Source organism: Protopterus annectens, chromosome 7.part1, assembly GCF_019279795.1.
Source record: "Protopterus annectens isolate FY-2018-M chromosome 7.part1, PAN1.0, whole genome shotgun sequence".
In the NCBI taxonomy this organism is placed as follows: Eukaryota; Metazoa; Chordata; order Ceratodontiformes; family Protopteridae; genus Protopterus; species Protopterus annectens.
In genome coordinates, this window is record NC_056740.1 from 167,055,107 (window position 1) to 167,072,517 (window position 17,411).

Below are 17,411 nucleotides of genomic sequence, written 5' to 3' on the forward strand. Positions count from 1 at the left end.
TCTTGACTGTAGTGTGTTGCTGTGGCTTTCCCATTTTCCATGTACATTCACACCTTGGAATGCTTGCTATATCTGCTAGGGAGTTACTGCATGCAGTGTGGTCTGGCCATGGTGTGGGCCTTGACATCTATTAGGGTATTTGAGTATGCTGCTGAGCATGCCCCAGAGACTCTCAGGTGCATCTTTTATCTGCCTCATGGAATGGTACATATCAGTGGGGTACACCCATTAAATTGTCTGGTATTCTGCAGTTGTGACTGTGGGATAGCATGAGCATATGTATTACTACACTATGTCTGCCGTGCAAGTGGTGCATACTTTCAGGACTTCATAGTTACCATTGCATGTGTTGTAACACCTTTCTGCCTACTGTTTGTACATTTCAGATGGAGTCTGTGGGGCATCCCTGTAACTCAGTCACTGTTGCTATGTCTAGGCTCTTAACTATTCAAATATGGCAGTGTCAGACCTCTCAAGTGTATAGATATTTGCAGGTTGTCCACATTTCTGCCTCATATTTTGGTCAATATCTCATGAACAGCTCTTTCTGGCAAATCACTCTGGGCTCAAGTCAGACTATAGTGACAAACATTTAAGTTTTAGACTTCATACCCTTCCAAACATCCAACAAAATGCAGAACCTGTTACTCTCTGAACTGTCTAAGTTTGTTGTAACATTATTTGGAATGTGTCCCTGTTTATGGCCCTTTGCTCCACATATTTTATTACTTGGTCCGGATGTGTTCCTGTAAGAGGTTGTGGGGTATGGGCAGTGATTATCCTGCTGTGAGTATGTGTGTGGCTTGCAAGGTGCTATAGTGACATTATTACCTACTAGCTACCAACTAGCATGGCTGTTTCTGTTCGCACACTACTGTTATAGAAATCCACTAGATTTGACAGTAAATATACATGACATGCTTTGTGTACTACACATCCTATATTCCCTTTACATTCATTCCTACTTTTACATGATATATTTATTGTAGCACAATGTTCTTATATAACAGTCATGGCTTAGTGGTAAGTCATGCAGATTACTGTTTCCAAGGTCCTGGGTTCGGGACTGACAGTGGGATTTTATTTTGCTTTTGAACAGACTACAGGACCTGTCATTCAGAGTGACTAAGGCACTTTTAAGCAGTTGTAACCGGGTTAGCTCTGGTTTGCGCGGAGCTCCCGCATGCACACTGGCGTTCAGCTCTGCGCACACCCGCTTACAACCGCTTAAAAGTGCTTACTCTTGCGCACACCCGCGCTATTTTCTTTGAAAGAAATGAAAATGGGGAGACAGTAAAGTGGTGAAAAAGGGGTCAGACAGTAGGGAAACAAGCTTGGGTTTTGCAGGAGGGATGTAGGTAAGGCCCATAGCTGCCCATTTCTTCATCAGCAACAGCTGTGCATATGTTTGTAATTTGGTGTGACATTTGAAACCTTCCACCCCTGAGAGAGGTGTAAGGACAACAATAATACTTGTTGTACAGCCAATTGTAATTGACAGTTTCCATGTCCAGCAGACGTCTGCGAAATGGGCAGCTATGTATGGGGCGTAATTTTTTTGTGGGTACAAAGTGCCCTTTTTTTTCAGGTGAGAGTGGTATGTCAGGTAAAGGAAGTCGGTATAGCTGGGGAGGTAGGTTGGGTAGGTCAACAGACAAGACAAACAAGACGCATACAGGGGCAGTGTATGACACGTGTGGGGGGTTACACAATTGACTGGGACGGATGTTTGGATATCTAGAGCCCATGAGCCCACAGATGGCAACAGTGGAACTGATATCCCCACCCATGGGCGGTTGCCACTGTGCCTTCACTGCCCAGGATGGGGCTGTGCTGGGGGCTATGTAGGCCGGGCAGCAGGCATGTCCGTTAGTTGTGCCACCTGTGCCTCACGCTGGTGTAGGGGCCCAAGAACAGCTTCCTGGATCTCCCTACGCACCACAATCCGGACGCTACGGAGGGTGAGTGGTGGTTCTCCTCCGGCCACACTTGCAGAGGGGGGACGAACCGCATTCCCTGCAGCGCTTCCACCTGCAGGTGGCACAGGGCCACCGGAGGAGGGTCTGGACTGGGCACTACTGCCAGGTGCACTCGCCAGCTGAGGTGGGAGAGGTGGGTCCGCTGGAACCTGCCTTCCCTGTCGTCCTATGTTTTGCATTATGTCATGACAGTTTGGGTTAGTAACATACAATACCTTTCACAATTAGTTGTAACAGCATGCATTAGTATTCCCATTAACCAAACACCCAGATATTCAAACCATTGAACAGCAAGCATAACACATGCATAATTTGAACAGCAATACACAGTCCAACAACATGCAGGGTTGATTGACGGCAACAGGCCATCAGGTTTGGATGTATGAACAGGGCAGATGCATCAATGTACATGCAAATATGTATGACCCAACAGGACAAATGTCCAGGGGTGTTAATTGTGATTGCACATACCAATTTCACGTGGAATGGATTATATGTGGTTATAGGGTAGGGTGAAGAAAATTTAATTAACACCTTCAAATACCAATACATATACTGTACATTTCTAATAGCTGCAGATATATACACACTACAGTTCTACCTACAGTTTCCTATGTGATAACTACTTCAAGTTGGTGATAGGAATGTTACTGCTACATCAGTGTACATTTTCATTTTTATTCATACACGTTCATATCTGGCTCTGTTCAGCTACATCATCCTGCTACATTTGCTTTATATAGCTATAGACAACTGTGGATGTTTGGTATTTCAGACAACCATACTATCTGCATATTGCAGACTGAGAGCAACATATCCAGATTTTGGGATACACATTCCAGCTGCAGGAACATTTTGAACACATTTTCGTAGTTTGGTTCTGCTTGTCACATTCATTTCATTCTGTACTGACTGCAGTATACTTTATTCAGGAGTTATTACTACTTTATTGGTGGATTCATAACTCTTTCTCGCACTCTCTCACTTGTTTTATTTTTACAATTCAGGATGGTACTTACTTCTAGGCTTTATTGACATGTTTTACCTGTAGTTATTACAATCCTTTCCAACAGTCTCACTTCTGTCATGTTTCAGTATTTCAACAGGGATATATTTCACACGTGTTTTACTCAGCTTCTGCAGCTGTACTTTTCAGCCTGCTGCAGGTTGTGTACTATTATATTACAGGTGGGACATCTTTATTTCAGACATTTTCATTTTTCTGTTTGGATTACAGACTGCAACACACTTTTGTAATCAAGCAATACTTGCAAAACCTCTTACACTGTTACTTGCACATTTTATTACTTAGGGACTACACTGCACTACTGTCATACTTTTATATTTATTTACAGTTACAGGGAGAGGATTACTGACCTGCCTGGTGGCGCAACCACACTAGCCTATCGCCATAGGGTCTACGGTTTGCAGAACGGACACCTGCAGCTGTAATATAAATAAAGTAATATTGGAATACACATCTCCATAATATCAGCTAGGTTAATTTCTTACATAAATAATTAGATGTAACTTACTCAGTAGTGGGGCGTTGGGCATTTGCCGGGCCTCCTGGATCCAACGGTTCAGTTGGTCCTGCTTCCGTCTCTTCAGGTCCACATGGTGGTGATGGCTGTGGCACTGGTAAGATCATGAGCCAACCGGTCCCATGCCTCAGCCCTATATGCTCCCCACAGGACCTGGCCCTGCATGAGTTGGGCCTCATGATTGTGGACAAGGAGCCAAACCATATATTTGGACTCCTCAATGCCTCACCTCTGTGCTCGAAAGCAACTACCCTCACCTACACCTGACATTCTGGCTGCAAGTTGGTTCTTCAATCGGTTATGCTGTGTATTCCCGCTTATGGGGCTTATATATGCAGTTTTTCCCGTACTTATCTGTGATTGGCTATTTTGGAATTGTATCAGCTTCACAAAACCTGCTTTGTCATGCTCCTCTTTCTGTTCATTCCTATATATTTGCTATTACTGCATTTCTAAGTACAGCTGTCATGGCTTAGTGGTTCAGTACCTTGACTATGGTGCATGGTATCCTGGGTTCGAACCTGGCCATTGCTTTTTATATTTTATGACTGTCTACACAGGCTAGGAGGTGTGTCTGTGTAAAGGCAGTTTTGTTACAGCTTGCTCAATGTTGCCCGTCTGTTAGCTTGTTGGCGCGGTGCGCAGCTCCGCGCAAACGGGTTACGCTGGTTTACGCTTCATTTGGCTGTCAGCACGCATCTTACGCTCAGCTCAGCTAAGGGCACACAGTTTCAGCGTGTTAAACCACTGCTCACCTACGGGCACTCATTTTGCACCTGTTGAACCACTGCTCACGTACGGGCACTCATTTTGCACCTGTTAAACCACTGCTCACCTTCGGGCACTCATTTTACACCTGTTAAACCACTGCTCACCTACGGGCAGATGCACTCAACTTGTTAAACTGTAGCTCAGCTATAGGCACATCTGGCATTTTTTATTATTTTATCATCTCACATTTCTTCAAAATAAATGGCCCATTTCATTACATTTTACATAAAATATAATTTTATATGTGTACATATATGTCAGGGACTTGTTTCATGCTTATTTCACTAAAAATAAAAATTGATGTTGTGGGGGCTCGAACCATGACTGCCTGCTCTTCAGCCGACGTCTCTACCGCTACGCTATTGCTTTTTGGCTTACTTTGCATATTTAGTTCTTATATGCTTTTCCACTGACTGCTAACTGTGGCTAAGCTACTGGCATGCCCGTGCAAACGAGCGCACTCACGGGCAAACATCTTTACAATTTAAAAAAAATATAACATGTTCATTTATATATTTTATGTTCATAGTCTGTGGGGGCATGTGTTGTGTTGTGTTTATTCACATGGACTCTGTCGTGGGGGTTTACTTTCGGCACTTTTACTCTTCTGGGGGCGTGTCCATTTGCAGGGCTCGGCCTACGGACACACCCCCTACTGTCTTCCACGGACCGTGTAAGCCTTAGGTGTGATTCAACATGCCCTCATGCATATGCATGACATGCTGACGTCACACCGTTTAACTGCAGCCTCCGTTTACGCCTTGTAACTCTTACACGGAGGCTTCGTGAATCCTGCCGTTAGTGTTTTTGGTAGTTAAAACCCTACATAAGAATGGATTTTTTGTTGATTTTACATACTGGAGTTCTGTCAGGAAACTCCGTATGCTGTGTAGGAGACATACATGGTAGAATCCTGTTGTAATATGTTGTTGGAGCACTAATATTAGCATGTGGTGTATAGTTTTACTTTTGGTTCTTAGGCTTTCTTTTACTCACACTAACATGCTGTCACCTGTTCCTCTGGATCTAAAAAAGGTGTACACTAGAGTTTGTGCTTTGCGTTTTTGATGTTTAAACTTTCTGCTGCCAGAAGGATGCTGAAACAGACTATTTTATTGAGACATCATCACGATAAATCAGAGAAAAGCTTGTTTCATGATTTATTAATATTGTATATTTTTCTTTCTTTCCTCTTTTTTTTTTAATTTGAAGCAGTCTAAAAAAGACATTGTGGGGAATAAAATTCCTGCCTAGTACTTGTATTCCCCATCTGGTCTCCCATTTCAATCCATACTACCAAGCACCGTCTGTCCTGTCCTTGGCACTGCTCCATTTGTTGCTTATTGCTACCATAGTATCAAGACAAAATATTGATAATCTTAAGAGCTGGGAGTATTTCACTAAGCAGAGATGTTTTTCCCCACGCATGCTATGGTGTTCATTAACCCTGTAGTGTTCTTTTGTAGTTCCAAGAGGGAAGACTTTAAATTGCTCACTCCAACTTAGTTGAGATGGACAGGCATGATGCTCTCAAATGCCTTATGCCGTTCAGTGAGGTATGCTTCTGTTATCCAAGTAACTGATGACTCAATTGGTTGTATATTTTTGTAGTTATCAGTTGGCAATGTGTGCCTTATGAGCTTTTGAGTTTGGTGTGGTTCAGTTTTTACAACAGATGTTTGTTTTCAGCTGTCTTGACTGCTACCGTATGATGACTGTATATTTAGATTTTCTTTGGTCACGGGAAGGTCTAGGTAATGTGTTACACAGTCGAGGTTATCTGTGTCTGTTTTTGAGCTTGTAACTTCTTGTGGTACAGATACAGCTTGTATGGATATCATCTACCTAAAACACATTTAGCTGTGTGTGTTTATGCTCACAGGACGGGGTTGCTGTTTGTAGTTTAGTCTCAACATTCTGGTTATACTTAATGAAAGGACTAGGGGGGACCCTAAGTGAAAGACTTGCACTGGTAGAGTTTTTAGTAGAATCTAGAACAGAAGCTGCTTTTAAAAAGTGATAATTAGTAGGGCATATAAAATATTGCATGATAAGTATAGGTATCAATCAGAGGAGGTTAGGAAGGATTGGAAATAGAGATTGGATAAGCAATTCATAAAGAAACAATGGGAGGATGTGTATTTATGGCTCCCAAATATGCAACAAAATCTAGAAGATTTAGGATTTTTGCTTGGAAATGTTTGCATACTTAGGCATTTTATCCCCCAAGCAGACTCCAAATAATTTTTCCTAAGGTAGATTACAAGTATTGGAGGTGTGATGGGGAAGAAAAAGGTCATTGGGAACTTTTTTGGTGGGACTGTAATTAGTTGTGAGACTTCTCTGTCAGAAACACTGGTTGAGCAAATTGGTGTAACTAAGGAAATTTATTTTTTTTTAGCTGTGATGCAGAATCTTAATTGCCCAGACATTAATTCTGGTGGCTGCCAAAAATGTATTTAGTAGAAAATAGAAATCAAAGTTTAAACCAGCCATACAAGAGGTAAATATGTAACCGCGATAAAACAGCTGGAAGTGGGAAAAGGGTAAGAGCACATTACATAGAACAAATGGGAATTGTAAGAACATTACATACATGTTTTGGAGAGGAATGAGGTTTAAGGGAAGGCAGGAATTGAATGAGCTATGTAATGATCAAATGACATGACTGCATAGAAGATTATACGTGAAGTATAATGGGTGCAACTGAAAATATGCCAATATGATTTGTTTTCATTTATATAAATGTATGATTGTATATGTCATAACTGATAATTCAATAAAGATGTTTCTTGTTTAAAAACATATTTTGGTTGCATGTAAATCCTTCACAGATATTTAAGTTCATTCCAAAAAGGATTGTGTTTTCTATGAGCTTGCAACATTATTTATCAAGTAAATGAAAGTTAACTCAAGTTCTTTCTTATCAGAAGATATAATTCAGATAAATGTGTACTCGTTAATGAAAAACTAATTTTGCTTTTCTCAAAGGGCCATTAAACTGGTGCATTTTGTAATATGGCTTCTTGTTCTACAATTGTTTTTCTTTTTATTACTAGGTAAAAGTATTGTTCAAAAATATTTGTAAAGGTATACTTGGAAAAAGATGGTTGGGCATTGCATTGTGCATTTAGAAGGTAGAAACATATGAATAAAAAGGCAACTGAAGTTAATTAGTTTAAACAAAGTATGAATGCAGTATAGTTTAGGTAGAAATTAAATGGAATAGATGCAATGGTGGACTAGCAACACAAGATTTAAGTTCTGTTGAAGACCTGAATATTTTTTTTTTATTGTTGATTGAGAAAGTAGGGCAGTGCAACAAAGTTTCATTGCTGGTGCTAAGCCATAGTAATGAGAAACTAATTTCTTATAAAGGATTAATGATGTATGCCTTCAAAGCACAGCTAAAAGATAATTTCTGCAGCATGTCATTGATCGTGAAAATAACTGATATCAAGATAATTGCTGTAGTTTTAAAGCTTATTTGCAGTATTAAATTTAGTTTAGTTTCACTTTGCATTTTTCACCTTCTCTATGTGCTAAGCAAGCATGAAGACATTATTGATATCACAATGAAAGGCACACTGCAGTGTGCAGTCACTTAAGCACTACGTATATTTAATAGCCCTATTGGGATAATCATTATTTAGGTTTGGCATACATAACAGTTTTGCTGTAGCATTCATTTAACACAAGGTTCTTCCATGTTTATGAAAGTGTGTGTGTGTCTTGTACTTATCAATATGTTGGGACCCTTAAAATATTTACAGTGATTACTCTCTTTTGTTGCCTCCTGTTTTTCAGATACAATGATGCTGTGAATTTCTGGCATTTTTACTATGTACTCTTTGGTCCACAAATGTGAATGTTCTCTGCCTTTCCTAAAAGTAGGAATCCTTCTGTGTCATGTTTCACTTAACATCTTAGTTTTAAAATTAATGTATATGCATTCTGGGTCTCTGCTTTTAGCAAATCTCTAAATATTGTGTTAAGAGATTTTGGAGAGCAATTTATAAAATTGTATTTTCCCCACTGGTATGGGCTCATGTTTATTAATCGCCCTGTCTTCCTTATCCTATTTTCAGAAAATTTGTCTTCTTCAGTATTCCTCAGATCCAGTACAAAAATCCTTGGGTACAAATTGTGATGTTTAAAAACATGACTCCATCACCATTTCTGAAGTTTTATTTAGGTGAGTTTCAGAACATTAGATCGTGTAAGTACATTTTTGAAGTTCATAGGTTGCTGTATTATGATTTAAACCTAAAACTTAACTTTAGTGTACTGTTGTTGATTTAAGGCAGTAATTGTCTGTGATAATATATTTTGCTATGATAGTTTTCTGCTTTTATTTTGGTTTCATTTGTCTACTCCAAATGTCCACATATAAGTGTGTGTGTGTGTGTGGGGGTTTATAATCTTGTGTTGAAGTAGTCTGGTTATGTGACTTTTGGGACTTGTGCAAAAGCTGCAAGGACCACTCTGCAGGTGAACCTTTCCATTTCCAAAGCATTAATTCTATCTAGGAAGGATTATGCTTGATTCTTATACCTGGGCAGTTGTATCTAGATTCCTCCACTTCTTTCCTGCAACACTCTCGGACTTGCATCTTTTGATGTCAGACTTTTAAGTTTTTTTTTTTTTTTTTTTATAAATCCTTTCTAAATTTGCTTTCATTCCCCTTTCAGGTTTATTTATTTTTTACTAAAATATTTTCTGTATGTATGTCCTTGCACTGGGAACCGAGCAGCACAGTTTTGTTCATCTACACTGTGGTGTAGATTTGAATGACAATAAAGTTTACTTTGACTTTGTGTTTTATAGTGTCCTTTCCATTTTTAAATGCCCACTTGGGAAGAAAATTCACACTGCCATCCTCATGCCCAAATGCAATGTCTTTAACTATTGTGCTTTAGGTTGTGCCATTTGCTTTGGTTCAGCTGTGACAGTAGATAAATGAAGCAAAACTCTTTTCAAGCTGCACCACTACTGAAGTTTTGTAAAGTCCGAGGCAATTCTAGCCCCTGTTCCCCTTTTAGAAACTACTGCTGTAGTCCCTAGGACACTTTTTCTTATCCTGTTCTAGTCAAGAAAAAAAAAAAGCACAGCGACTATTTAAAATAAATTTGGCAGCTTAGTGTGACTAAGATGGGCATCCATTATTTGATCAATTCTATTTTTTATGGTTTTCCTGAATTGCTCTGTACAGCAATCCAGAGTCATTTGCCTGTTTCTGTGATGCAGGGCTTTTGCAGCACTAGTCTTTATTAGGCAAGTTGTTCTGAAATGTAGAAATGTCTAGTGGCCTGGCTTGTCTAAGGTACAGAAATGTAATGTCATACTTAGTGCAGTAGTAAATGTACAGTAAGACAAAAAATTATTGTAAATAATCAGAAGCAGCAATATATTACAGAAATGGACTGTAGTATAGCAATACACTAGAGGAATACTTAATATAAAACATATTATTAAATACACATAGACAATGTAAAATATGCAGTTTTAAAGAAAGCTCATGAAATACAGCCAGTCTGAAGGTATATTTACAAATACGAGTACAGTATATTGTCTTGTAACACTTCCTTTAACTTCCTTTAAACAGGTGATCATTTAAATTTGTTTTAAAGGTTTCCAGGGTTCATTCATTTCAGATTTCAGCTGGTAGTTGGTTCCAGAAGGCTGGGCTTGTTTAACCAAAACCTCTGTCACCAGTTGCTGAACCAGAATGTTTCTGTAAGGAAGGTGTACTGTTTGAGTGAATGTATCTGATTAAGGGATGGTTTTACACTGGGAGGTGGACATTGCCTTTCCTTTATTTTGATGATAAAGCTAGCCTAGAGAAGAGCAGCCCTGGCAATAACTGGAAGTCAGTGAGTGTTTTGCAGAACAGAAGATGAGATTGCTTTATAAATAAGAAAGGAAGACAAACCTACAGATTTTCTGAGTGCATCTTGCAGATGTTATTTATTGGTGTTAGTTGGATACTAACGGAAAATCTCAAGTCTGGTTTACATATGAATACATTTTCACTATTGCATTATGAGCCAAGGGTGAAAGATGTGAGAGCCTGTAACATAGCCTTAGTAGATACAAAATATTTTGTTCCACTGTTTCTGTATGAACTATGAAGGATAGATATGGTCCATGATAAGACCTAGGTGTCTGTTTGGTCAGGCATGGATTGATATTGTTTAAAAGGTCCTTGATGAATAGTAGACTAGCTTGAGAGAGATTTTAGGGGTGTGGGTTAGCAAATGGGGTAATTGCGGATGACTTAGGGTTTTCGTGCTTATTTTGGTGGTCCATTTAAACAATTTAGTGACATCTGGTTTAGTTTTTACTTGTTTGTTAGTTCAATTTTTATTTTGACAGCTGTAAGATTATGTCCTCTACATATAATACAATGTCCTAAGAAAGAACATCTGAGAAAGAAGATCAAGTTTAAGATTATTCACAAATAGCAAAAGGAGCATGGATCCCGAAACAAAGGGATTCCTATGGTACACTACAAGAGATAATTCCAGACTTTGAGAAAAAGGAATGTGCATATATCTGATTGTCTGTGAAACCACTCACGACAAATAATTAAACTGAACTTAACTTTAGTATTTCCAGTTTAGTAAGTCATAGTGAATGGTTAACAGTATCACAGGTTGTTGCCACTTCCACAGATATACCCATGGTAAAGAGACCATTGCTCATGCTGTCATACATTGAGCTTCTAATGTTTTATAAGGCTCTGACTAAACTAAAACCTGTATGGAAGCCATGTTGTGTATCTGAAAGGGGGGTGTCGCTCTTTTTTTATGTTCAGATATCTGACACTTGACTTTGGGGGGAATATTTGTGATAGGGTATATTAATTTGCTTTGGGCCTAAAACTAGGGGGATGAAGGAGTAATGTTAGGTATGGAATGAATGTTTGCATGAAAGGAGTAGGAATGATGTCTGCGATGAAGGAAATTATTAATTGAATGCACCTAAGGGTTTTAGTAGTAGGGCCACTATTCTTAGAAATGTTGGTACTAGACTTCTTGTTCTGCTTTTTAAAATGTTTACCAACACTTTTTATGTGAATTTCTTTGGTGATCAGCTAGAAGGTTTTGAAGGTCATTTCTGTTTTCTATAGTTTGATTAAAAAAATGTGTTGGATATTTTATGATTAAATAAATCTTCTTGAGGCTTTGTATTGTTTACATTCATTTACGGGGGAAGTATTTGGCAGTTTAGTATGACTAAGATGGGCATCCATTATTTGACAAATTCCAGTTTTTATGTTTTTTTCCTGAATTGCTCTGTACAGGAATCGAAAGTAATTTCCCTATTTCCTGAGATGTGGGGGCTTTTACAGCATTATTTTCTCTATTTGGCAAGTTATTCTGAAATTTAGAAATGTCTGGTGAGGGAACTATTGAAATGGTCTGTTTTTTTTCCAAGATAAATTTCTTTACCAATTAGTGCTTTAAAGTCTAAGGTTGGCCACCTGAATTTTTGGGCCCTGATGTGTATTTGGAGAGGGAACAGCCCCTCTTGCACTCATCAGGACTGGCACAGAATATATTCAAATGCTAGACCAGGGTTGCTGTCATGGTAAAGAGGAGTCTATTCTGTTCCTTGTTTGTTTCCTTAGATTCTGAAATAAATCTACCTGTAACAAGTAGAAGTGGTGCCATGAATAACTGTTGTGCTAGTTCAGTATTGGAATACAGTTTGATAGCACAAAAAATCACTAGTGTGTGTAATGTTACTTAGAACCAGAGTGGTTAAGGAGTCATTATCTGAGACCGGGTTTAGCTTGATTGGAGTAGTGACATGGTGGTCCATGCCACTTAGATTAAGACTTACTGTAAAAAAGGGATGCAACTGCATTTGTAGAAGTGTTCTTATGCAGTACTGCAGTTAGGTTTCCAACAGGAGTACTTCTCTTGTTTTTTCCAAAAGGGCTACGGTTGAGAGAGAGAGAAGGGACAGCTAAGTGCAGATTGTTACCTTTACCCAGTGTTAAATGCAATTTAAAAATGGCCTTGGAGAGTCTTCATTGACTGCTCAACATTCTGAAGGGGTGAGGTAATGTACTGGAGAGCTTTGTTCTTCATAATTCAGTGTTGCTGTACTGACTGTTAGAATTTCTGCCTGCAGAAGCCTGTTGGTTGGACTAAATAACAGAGGACCTCCTTGCCAGGTGTACTCCATCCCCTACAGATGTCAGGGAGGTACAATGGGACTTTGACTGGTAACATCTTCAGGTATTTCTTGATGTGGGGTGATGATCATTTCAAGCACTCCAATTGCATCAGTCTGTCAAGTCAGCCTGAATCCATAATTCTCAGATAAGTGCCCCCCCCCCCACTCATTTTTCTATTAATTGTCATACTTTGTTTTGTCTAAAGTTGCATTGTAGGTGTGAGGCATAACCGTGAATAATCGTATTCATAGGAAGTTACTAGGCTGTTGACCGTGAGGCCCTTACAAGCCTAGCCAAGAATTTAGCCCATGTCCCGACCAGTCAGCACCTGATGCCCCTGTCTAGCAGGGACACAGATGGAATTTCAAGGGTGTATTTTCTGTTCCCCATCCAGCTATCCAGGTTGCGCTTAAAAAGGGATAATGAGGTACTCTACTTGATGTGGAGAAGGGAGTCTATTCTACAGAAGGGGGAGTCTCCGGGACACACATTTGTCCCACCAACAAGTCCTATACCAGTCATGTGGTCTATGTCATAGACCAGGTTGAGGTCACGTGTGCGAGTTACTCGAGTGGAGCTTGACTTGTGGATATGCAGCAGTCCCATCAAGGTGGGGTCTGAGATTGCTTTGTCTGCCAGAAAGAGGTCACCTCTGAGGAGTCTGTACGAGGCCGAGTAGAGGGACAGGGCTTTTTAGCCTGTCTGTGTAGGGTAGATGTTTGAGGCCCTGGATTCTCCTGGTGAGGAACTTCTGTGGTCTGTCTAGCTGCTGCATGTGTTTTGTGAGGTACATGCCAAAAGGGCTTTGTACTCAATAATGGGTCTTTAAGGGAAAAATACAGGGAAGTTATGACCTCCTTATTCCTGGATGAGATGCCCTTCCTAATGTGGTGGGCCATGTAGAAAGCCTTCCATACAACGGAGGCAATATGGTGGTCAAAAGGCAAGGTTGCTTTCAACCTGGGTGCCCAAGTCCCTCACTACTGATTGCGTGCTTAGGACCTTGTTATCAAGGTGATAATTTGTGGGGACATCATGTGAAGGGGACCTTATCAAGGTGTTAATTTGTGGGGACATCATGTGAAGGGGACCTTGTTATCAAGGTGATAATTTGTGGGGACATCATGTGAAGGCAGTAAATATCTCATAGGAACTTCCATAGTTTGTGTCTTTTGTGCTTGGGCCTGGACCATTACCTGTCTCATTGTCTCCTGTGTGTTTTGTTCAACCAGCAGACCATTAAATACAGGGTAGAATAGCTCCAAATGTTTTTTCCACAGAGAACTCATGTTTGGTGTTTATTTGCCATGGCATCCACCTTCTCTTCCTCCCTATACACTAGAAACACGTGGAGTAGCACCAGAGATGATGAGAAGTGGCAGATGATATCATTTTATATCTGAAGACTCCTCTAGGCTAAAGAGTACTGGTATAGTGGAGGTGCCTTTTTAGCCCTTGTATCCAGTGCCTGTTTTGGACGAGGTCTTAGGCATAACCCCTCTGGAAGCCACTACAACTCAGCACCTATGTTGTGCTTTCAGTTAGATCCATGGTCTCTTTGTAGGCATCAAGGTCTAATGCTAACAACATTATCTCTAGCACCGATGAGGGCGGTATTCCTGAGGCAGACCAGTGGAAGGTCTCATACATGCAATTACATGCTGAGGCTTCTAAGGCATACCTCACACCCAAACACAGACTGAATACACTATAAAACCAAAAGAGTTGTTGATCGGCTTCTCTGAGCCATTGGTGACTGGCCCTTGGCCCCCTGCCCCCATCCAGTTTCTTGCACATGCTCTGCTTAAGTTGGTTAAGGACTTCTTGTAATTGTTAAAAGTCCTGACAGCCAAGGTCTGAAGAGCCTTCACTGTTGGGACTAACCTCTGCTAAAAGTAGAAGGGGACATTTTTCCCAGAGGGAATCTTGTACCTTGTATTTAGAAGTGGGGGGAATTGGCATACGTGAACCAAATGTCTCCAGCCCTCTTGCATTCTGACATGGAGAACACCCTTTCCTCAGCTTCACCACCTGAGGATGCTTCCCTTGAAGATGCATTTCGCTAGATAAAGGAGAACTTTCAAATGAGAAAGATCTCTCAGGCTCAGATCAGACACATTTTCTGGACCTGCCAAACCCAAAGCCTCTGGACATCCCTTTCATATTGGAAGTAATATTAGATGATGTATTTCGTAATACATCCTTTTTGCCAGATTCCATGTCCCATGCTGTCAGAAAACGAAATCACTTTTTTTATAGGGTCCATGTTTCCTTCAAATTTTTGTGCAAGAACCTGGTTTAAGATCCAGAGTTGATGTCCATGGATTCTAGCAAGAGTTGTAACATGACTGCAGCCATGAATTGTATTTACAGTGATAGAGAGAGGAGAACTAGGGGGGGAAAAGGCATGCTCTGCAGTCATCCTGGTTGTTAAGGCCCTCCACTGACCGTCTTACTTGGTAAAATTCCAGGACTCCCTCCTGGGCCAGTTGAGATAGAAGGCAGAAGGGGTTGTAAGATAAGGGGGGCTTAGGGAAATGCTTGACTTGTGCTGCCTTGGTGCCTAAGTTGCTAGGCAGTCTGTGAAATATGGCAGTGTGAATTCATTATATGTATTTTTCAGGTTAGCTGCTGTGGGACTCCTGGTTAAGAGACCTACCTGGTTGGGGACTTAGCTGCTTCTAGAGTTTGTGAAAACAGAGCTCTTTGAGCTCTAGAAAAGAGGCTTCTCTTTGGACCCCCATGTGGTAAAGGTGTTCAAGAAGCTAAAAGGAAAGGAGAAAAACATTAATTTTCTCAAAGATCTTTTTTAATCTCCATCATGAAGATACATTAGAAATGACCTGGCAGGCCATCTTTGCAAAACGGTGAGGAATCTGCATCAGCACCACCAAAGCTGGTGGTGTTGGCATACACAGTCATGCAGACCGCCGTACCACTGCTAGCCTACATTAAGAAAGAGCTCTAATAGCAGATAGGACAGATCTTACTTAACAGTACAGTTGTACAAAATCTTACCATTACAGTAGATGTCCTTCTCTTCACTTTTGCAGTATTCTTTACCTAGGGGATCTCCTGACAAAAGTAGCCCAATGTTCAGCCTGTATACCAAAGCCTTTTAGTCCTTATAGGCATTGTAGGTTGCACGTGTGCTCCCAGTGCAGGGCGTAGGGCATAAAGATGATGTACAGATGCTCACTCTGAGAACTGGAAAAAAACAGGAGGGTTTGAATACCCTTGTGGACAAGGAGAGCATGTGCATACAGGAGGAGAAAAAGGAAATAGAATATGGGAGAAGCCCTTGGCCAGGAGAGCAAGAAAAGTACGGGGCAAAAGCTAAAACAGAGGGTGTAGGAGGGAGGGAGTACTGCAGCAGTGAAGAGGACATCTACTGTTCTGGTAAGATTTTACACAACTGTACTATGTCCTTCCTTATCAGTGTTGCTGTATTCATAACCTAATTGACAGTACAACAACTCCAGAAGACGCCTGGGAGGAAGAATGTACAGTAGAGCTGTCTACAAACTCATGTACAATAGCTCTGGCAAAACCTGCCCTGGCCCTGGAGATAACATCCAACCTGTAATGGTTAGTGAAAGTATGTTCAGAGGACCAAGTAGCAGCCTCAGGGATGGAATTTGTGTTTAAACCCTTGCAAAAAGAACCAGTGGAGGCAACTGCCCTAATAGAATGCTCCTTTAATGATGTTTTCCATGAAAAGAATAACAAAAGGAAACTGTTAAATCCAAAGACCTGGGATGAAAACACAAAGCTGCTCAGATTTGTGAATAACTTTTAGTTTCATCCAAATAATATCTGAGCTGTCTGTGCACACCCAAGGGGGGGGGTAGAGTCTTCTCACTGGTAGACTGCAGAGAAGTAGAGGAAGGAACATGACTAGACTGATTAAGGGACTACTCATTGACCACCTTTGGTATAAAAGAAGGATTAGTAGGAGGAGACACTATGTCTCTCTGGAAAACTAAGAAGGTGGGAATAGCCATGAGGACCTGAAATTCAGACTTCTTCTTCACCAAAGTGACAGGCAAAAGAACAGTCTTCCAAGTACAATGCTGTAAGGAAGCTGAAGAAGCAGGATGAAAAGGAGCCTGAGTCAATTTTTCAAGTACAAAATTGAGGTCCTAGGAAGGTGGAATAGGCTTGCTGAGAGGCCGGATATGAAGGGCTCTTTTAAGAAATTGCTTGACGTCAAATCTAGAGCCAGGAGGAGGAGGAGTCAAGAGCAGCCAAGCAGAAAATGCTGACAGATGGGCTTTAGCTAAAGAATATGCCAACCTAGCATGGAGCAGATCATGCATATAAGAGAGACAGAGGAACCTCTACAGATAGTGGATCCTGATGACGAGAGAGAGGCACTAGACAGAAAATTGCTTCCATTTGGACATGTGTGATTTTCTGGTAATGGGTTTCCTGGCCTCCTGTAGAACCCAAAGCACATCCTCAGAAAAGAGGTGCCTGAAAGGAATCAAAACCTTATCAACCACAGCGTCAGTTGAAGAGTGAACAAGCGAGGATGGATGAGATCCCTTATGTTATGTGAGAAGAGCCACCCCGTGAGGTAACTTATGGTGATTGCCCCTGGCTAAGTGAGGAAGAAAGGGAAACCAATGTTGTCTGGGCCAGAGGGGAGTCGCTAGGAAGATTTTTGGGAGAGTCCTACCTGATACTATGCAAGACTCGTGGCAACCAAGGAAGGGGGGAGAAGGCATATAGAAACTTCCACTTTCAAGGAAAATACAGGGCCTCCACTTTCCAAACCAGAGGACTTGGGACTCTGCCTGTTTAGAGTGGAGACCAAAAGATCTACTTGAGGAATACCACACCAATGGACAATGTCCAAGAACACATCTGTGAAGTATCCATTCATGTGCTGGACTTATCAAGGAGTCAACCTTGGAGCAGAATCTA

At 40.8% G+C, this 17,411-nt stretch overlaps 1 protein-coding gene across 1 annotated transcript in view; it reads left to right on the plus strand.

Moving 5' to 3' along the window:
- Positions 1–17,411, plus strand: part of MRPS25 (mitochondrial ribosomal protein S25) — a 77,680-nt gene that overhangs the window by 32,037 nt on the left and 28,232 nt on the right. The window contains exon 2 of the mRNA XM_044078475.1: positions 8,383–8,489. Coding sequence (XP_043934410.1) covers positions 8,383–8,489 — 107 coding nt within the window. The remainder of the gene's footprint in view (positions 1–8,382; positions 8,490–17,411) is intronic.